We start from the raw sequence: 6,658 nt of genomic DNA on the forward strand, positions 1-6,658 counted from the left end.
TATATATATAATTTTTTGTGGTACTGGGGATTGTACATGTCTTTCTTTCCTCCCTGGGCTTCTGCAACTTCATGCTGTTTTCATGTCTCTCCAGCTCTCAGTCTCTCTCAGAACATCTTCTTTATCTGCCTCAAAGATGCTGCTGTGATGTTGTTATTCTGTTTGGGGAATTTCACTGATCTCATAATTTCAGCGACCGCTAATTACCTGGGCTCTCGAGTTTTTTAGCCCACCTGACCTTCCAGAACTTTAAGTCTATAAATCAAGCTGTAAACTGCCCACTGGTCATCTCTGTGTTTTCCCCATGGTGGTGTTTACTGCTATGTGTCAACTTGTCTAGCCTGTGGGGATGAGTTTGGGAGTCAAATACTAGTGTACATGCTGCCACAAGTGTGGTTTGGATTGATATGGTAGGGCCTGAACCCAGGGCCCCAGGTGAGCAACACACAGGTTCTGCTGCTGAGATAATAGCCTTTCTGCCCCTAGAGGTATTTTCTTAGATATGACTCACATTTATGATTATTTGACTGAAAGCAGATTCTCCCCCGCAGGGTTGGTGGGCCTCATCTAATCTTCTGATGGCCTTAAAAACAAAAGCTGAGGTTTTCTACAGGAGGAATTCTGTCTCCAAGGAGAATTTTCCCAGATTTTCCAGCCCTCAAACTCCAGGCTGTCACATTAACTCTTACCTGGATCTTCAGTCTGCTGGCTTGTTCTGCGGACTTTGGGTTTGTTGACTCTCAAAAGTGCATGACCTAATTTTTTAAAATGTGTCTTTCTCTGACTAAATAGACATATAGATAATTTATATGTTTGCTATATATATTATATATACATTTTATATAAGCTTTATATAAAAATATTTTTATTTGACATTTTAATTTTTATTAGCACATTTGCAGTACTTATAGATTACATTCACTGTGGTGATGTGTACATAACACATTTTACTTTTTATTTCCCCTTCCCATTCCACCCGCTGCCTCTTACTCTTCCCTGTGCAAGAGCTAGCTCTCTGTTTCCTATTAGGAATCTTTTATTTTATCCTTTATGCTTTGAGTTTCTCTTGCAAGAGAAATCATGCGATATTTAAGCTCGTGTGTTTGACTTGTTTCTTTCAGCATAGGGTCTCCTGGTTCATCTGTTTTCCTACAAACAGCTCAGATGTGTCCCTCCTTATGGCACAGTAGTGCCTCAGTGTGTGTAAATGCCATGCTTTGTTTATTCTTTCATCTGTTGATGGACATACAGGCTGCACTCCAGACGTAGCCATAAACACAGGAATGCATGGATTACTGTGATGTGATATCCTTAGCTTTTAGGAAGATACCTAGAAGGGAAAGAGCTGGGTTGAAGGGATTTCTATTTTTAGATTTTGAAGAATTGCCACACTGATTTCCGTAGTGGTTGTACTGGTTTACATTCCCATCAACAATGTAGAAGTTTTCTTTCCCTCCCACAGCCCTGGCAGCATTTGTTCTTATTTGATTTCCTGATGATAGCCTTTCTTTCTGGATCAAGATGGAATCTAGTGTTATTTTAATTTGCAGATCTCCAATATTTGTTTCCAGAGAAATGTAATTTTAAATAACAAAATATTTGTGCCTGTGTGGTACTGGGGATCGAACCCAGGGCCTTGCACTTGTTGAGCAAGTGTCCTACCACTGAGCTATGGTCCCTCCAAATGTCCAAAAGGGATATTTTATCCTATTGGCTTCTCTAAGGTGCCCATCTTGTACCGTTCTTGTCCAGAGCCCTTAGCAGCTTCAAGCCTCGTTCTGAGACAGCCCTCACTGATGGCCTCACCGCCGTTCTTACCCCTCCTGCAGTCCTCCTTTCTTGCAGACTGCTTACTCATTCCCAGAGCTTGCCCTTCTGTGCCTTGTTCCCCAGCACTGTCTGCCCACCATCTAAATGACTCCTGTATCTAGATGGTCTGGCTAATATCATTAGCAAGCACGCTGCAGGAGCCTCCTGAATATCTTCAAAAGCATCATCTTTGAACTGGCCCCTCTGGTAATAACGCTGGTGCTTTAATCCCAAGGCACCTGCCTCTGCTGTTAGGACCAGAAATGCTCTAGTTTATTTTATTATTATTTTTTATGTATTTGGTACAGAGTCTCACTACACAGCTCTAACTCCTAGTGATCCTCCTGTTTTCAGCCTCCCCAGCAGTGGGAGTACAGGTGTGCACTATCATACCTGGTCTCAGTGGCTGGCTCAGCGCACCTGGGGCAGGGCCAGTGCAGCATGTGGTGCTAGGATCAAACCCCAGTCCCCGCACTTGCCTAAGCAGGTGCTTAGTCTGCTGAGCCATCTCACTGGCCCATGAAATGCCCTTGATTGCTGCAGCTCCTGGCACATAAAAATCATCATGTATCCTCAATAATTGTTCTTTTGACCTTTTCAAGGCCCACCAGGAATCATGTGCCTGCCCAGATGATGTCAGACTGAAGGTGTCAAATCTTTGACCAATTATAAATGACTAGGGACATAGAAATCAACTATGGTGTGTGTGTGCAGTTTGATGTGCACAGGCTGAGAATCTTCCTTCACTTATCTTTTCCTCCTCTACTTTCCCCATTTATTTAACAAGTACATTATGTGTAGGGAGCCCTTTTTGGTCCTTGGATCGATCCAGAAGTTTATATTGGTAAGCCCATGAATAGATTATTAGAATCCCTTCAAATTAATTCCAATCTACCACTTCCAGTGCAACCCACAGTGAGAATAAAGACACTAAGGCATATTTATAGTTGTGGGGAGGCAAGGGGTCCTAAGGCCAGCCATGGTTATGGAAAAAAGGCTTCAACCCAAGGCCAAACCTGGGTCTTATTTAGTCATGAAGGAGGAGTGGCTTAAGGATGAATGACTGAGAATTGCAGAAAGTAGGTGAGTACTGTGAGCTGGGCTAGGTAAGAGACCTGCATATATCTCTTCAATATGCAGAAAAAGTAATTTGCATTATACTATTGAGATAGTAGCTAATGTTTTGGGGTCTGGTACTTCAGCTCTGATGTGTAATCTATCAAGCCCCAGGAAGTCATAACCTCTATCCTGAGGCTCAATCCCAGCTGACAGTGTGGAGCACTGGCTCTTTGTCCTAACCCAGCTCATATTAAAGAGCAGCAGTTGTGGGTTATCAGGGAAACACGAGTGCTGCCATCAAAGACTACCACCAGCACCTCGGCTAGATCAACATGCACTACTTAAAGCCAATCAAAGGGGTAAGGAAAAGTCCTAGCCAGCTCTGGACATATTAATACATGGAAAGAGGTTCAGGCACAGTCGAAATAGAGACAACTGCTCTTCTTTCAAGGAGGGTCATCCAGGTTGTCCTCCACAATTGTGAGGTGGGAGGAAAAGTCCTGGTTGAAATGGCAAAGAGTAGAGAATAGTATTTAAAAGCACAGATGCCTAGTTTTGAATTCTGGCCATGGGGTTGTGGCTAAGTTATTTCCTTCCTCACACTTCATGGGTGTTCTGTGAAGTAGAGAGGATTGTAGTAGTACCCTGCTCACAGCGTGGTTGTGAAGGTTGAAGTTTTGGTACCTGAAAACTCCTTGGCTGATCCCTGCTACCCTAAGATAGTATCTACATTTAACAGCTGCTTAACTCTTGATGACTACTGAGAATTAGGAGTGCCACAGGGTATGGAAAGAGCTTTCTTTTCTCTTATTTTGAGAATAATTTAATGTTAACATTAAGGTGTCAAGATACTTGACATGGATCCTCACAAAACTAAAATAACCCACAAGCCATGAAATTGATTTTTCTTTTTTTTCTGCTTAAGCAAATGTGCACCAAATGTTTGAACAAGACAAATTCTATGAACCTGAAAGCTGAAGTTTGCAATACAACACCATAGAAACCAGTGTGTGAATGAGACAGGAGTGGGAGCCACTCTGATTAAATAGTCAGGTAACATCCCAAGTTGACTTGTAGCATCAAAACCATCCAATTAAGTTTCTTTTGGGCCAGGGAGATAGCTCAGTAGAATAAGCATTTGCCTGGCAAGCACAGGGTCCTGAGTTCAATCCCTAGTACCACTAGGGATTTTTTTTACCACAAAAAAAAAAGTTTCTTTGTTTCTTGAAGATCAGAAGTCCCATGTTGTCTCCAGTCTCTTCAGTGTGTTTTGTGTGAGACCTGTCAAGAATGGGAACTTTTTAGATCTACAACAGTGGCAGTATACCGTGTTATCACCCAAATCCTCCATATCAAAAGCATGAACTACTTGGGGGTTGTCTTTCTGGATGTGAAGGTTTATGGTAGATTTATTGCGATATTCAACATACGATCTTTTGTAAACTAGGAATCCAATTACAGCTGTCCCTGCATGATAGTAGCTGCTGCAGTCTGTTCAACCCTTTCAACTCACACACTGGAACTGGAAGTCGGACCCACAGCACCACTGCTTGCAAGGCATGTGCACAAATGGCCTTGTCCCATACTAAGAGCATCCTAAGGACACTGTGGTGGTTGATACATTGTGTCAACTTGAGATGTCAGAAACTTGGCTGGATCTGCAAGCTTGGCCGGATCCAATTGTCCATGCCACACCCTTGGGCATGGAGGCCCCACTCTAGAGTGGGGAGGCCCCGCCCCAGAGTGACTCAACACGAAAAGGGTACATAAAGGAGTTGAGGCAGGCTTCTGTGCCCTACTTCCTGGGCACAGTTCTGATCTCTGTGCCACTTCACAGCCGTGCCACTTAGGAGTAGCGAGTGCCAGTCTTCACAGTCAGCATAGAAGGAAGAGAGTCTTGATGGACGCGGTAGCTGCTGTTCCTCCTGTGCTCTTCACTGTTTTCTGTCATGAACTGCTGCCATTTGCTTTGGAGCCAGGGGAGTATGGACTGAAACCTCCACTAACTGTGAGCTAAATAAACCTTTCTTTCCTTCATTTTGGGTGTTGGTATTTTGTCCCAGCAATGAGTGAAAAGTAACCAAGACAGGCACCGATTCCAAGAGTTTTCTAGATGAAGGAAACTTATTTCAAGTTTTGAGGTAGGATATAGCTTAGCTATAAGGTCTTTGAGGGACTGGATAAAAACAAAAATTAGTAAGGTAGGGAAGGGCCATATTATGCCTTGGAGACTCTATACTGTATTGGATTTTATTTTTATCCTAAAATCCATGGAAATCCTTTTAAAAGATGACATAATCTGATTTGCTTTTCTAAAGATAACTCCTGCTGCTGGGATGAGAAGAGTTTAAAGGAAGTCAAGAGGAAATGTGAGATTGGTGGGCAGGTAGATACAGTTGTTAGATCAAAATGTTTTGTTGCCTTTGCCCAGGTCAGCAATAGTAGAAGTAGAATGATATGGACAAAGCCAAAGGCTACTGAAGAGTTAGAACAAGTTTGGCTGCTCCTCTGCGAAGACGTCGCTGCGGGCGGCTGTGGCGGTGGAGGCGGCCAAGATGTCAACCAAGAATTTCCAAGTCAGTGACAGGGACTGGATTTGCCCTGACAAGAAATGTGGAAACGTAAACTTTGCCAGAAGAACCAGCTGTAATCGATGTGGTCGAGAGAAAACAACTGAGGCCAAGATGATGAAAGCCGGGGGTACTGAAATAGGAAAGACTCTGGCAGAAAAGAGCAGAGGCCTGTTTAGTGCCAATGACTGGCAGTGTAAGACTTGCAGTAATGTGAATTGGGCCAGAAGATCTGAGTGTAACATGTGCAACACTCCAAAGTATGCTAAATTAGAAGAAAGAACAGGATATGGTGGTGGTTTCAATGAAAGAGAAAATGTTGAATATATAGAAAGAGAAGAATCTGATGGAGAATATGATGAGTTTGAGCATAAAAAGAAAAAGTACCGAGGGAGGGCAGTTGGACCTGCGTCTATATTAAAGGAAGTTGATGATAAGGAGTCAGAGGGAGAAGAAGAGGATGAGGATGCTGATCTTTCTAAATATAAATTAGATGAGGATGAGGATGAAGATGATGCTGACCCCTCAAAATATAATCTTGATGCCAGTGAAGAAGAAGATAGTAATAAAAAGAAATCTAATAGAAGAAGTCGCTCAAAGTCTCGGTCTTCACGATCTTCATCGCGCTCGTCCTCCCCCTCCAGTTCAAGGTCCAGGTCCAGGTCCCGTTCAAGAAGTTCTTCCAGTTCGCAGTCAAGATCTCGTTCCAGTTCCAGAGAACGTTCGAGATCTCGTGGGTCGAAATCAAGATCCAGCTCCAGGTCCCACAGGGGCTCTTCTTCCCCACGAAAAAGATCTTACTCAAGTTCGTCATCTTCTCCTGAGAGGAACAGAAAGAGAAGTCGTTCTAGAGCTTCTTTTCCTGGTGATCGAAAAAAAAGACGAACAAGATCACGGTCACCCGAAAGGTGATTGGTGAAAACATTAAACAACCCTGAGCCCAGGGCCAACCCCTACGGAACACCACTACTTTACCCAGGCACCTCAGGTGGTCTTCTGCATCGTCCCGCTCTGATTCCCGCTCAAGTTCAAAAAAGAAATAATACATTAAAATTTACATCCTAAAGTCATCCAGTACAGTGCATGAAACAGTTTTTAAGAAGTTGATGTCTTATTTGGTCAGAAGTGCTAAATCTGCTAGGAGAGGTGCATGCCTTTATTGTTTTTCAAAATAATGCAATGTGTTCATTTGTGAAATTAAAAGTAAATTGCGTTTTAAG

The 6,658-nt window shown here is 43.0% G+C and overlaps 1 protein-coding gene and 1 pseudogene across 1 annotated transcript; one reads left to right on the forward strand and one right to left on the reverse strand.

Moving 5' to 3' along the window:
- Window positions 1-4,091: 4,091 nt before the first annotated feature.
- On the reverse strand, window positions 4,092-4,452 carry LOC101565135 (annotated as a pseudogene).
- A 968-nt stretch (window positions 4,453-5,420) lies between these two features.
- Window positions 5,421-6,652, forward strand: LOC101571655 (zinc finger Ran-binding domain-containing protein 2). The gene is made up of 2 exons (XM_004639002.2): window positions 5,421-6,346; window positions 6,418-6,652. The coding sequence occupies exons 1-2, from the start codon at window positions 5,424-5,426 to the stop codon at window positions 6,479-6,481; spliced, it is 987 nt and encodes a 328-aa protein (XP_004639059.1). The 5' UTR covers window positions 5,421-5,423; the 3' UTR covers window positions 6,482-6,652.
- The last annotated feature ends 6 nt before the right edge of the window (window positions 6,653-6,658 follow it).

This window comes from Octodon degus, unplaced genomic scaffold (genome assembly GCF_000260255.1).
Source record: "Octodon degus isolate 3935 unplaced genomic scaffold, OctDeg1.0 scaffold00105, whole genome shotgun sequence".
Lineage (NCBI taxonomy): Eukaryota > Metazoa > Chordata > Mammalia > Rodentia > Octodontidae > Octodon > Octodon degus.

Excerpts from the sequence above, each read along its gene's own strand:
- LOC101571655 (XM_004639002.2), top strand. The coding sequence starts at position 5,424 with ATGTCAACCAAGAATTTCCAAGTCAGTGACAGGGACTGGATTTGCCCT. Across the intron at positions 6,347-6,417 it reads AGATCACGGTCACCCGAAAG|GCACCTCAGGTGGTCTTCTG; the intron begins GTGATTGGTGAA and ends TACTTTACCCAG.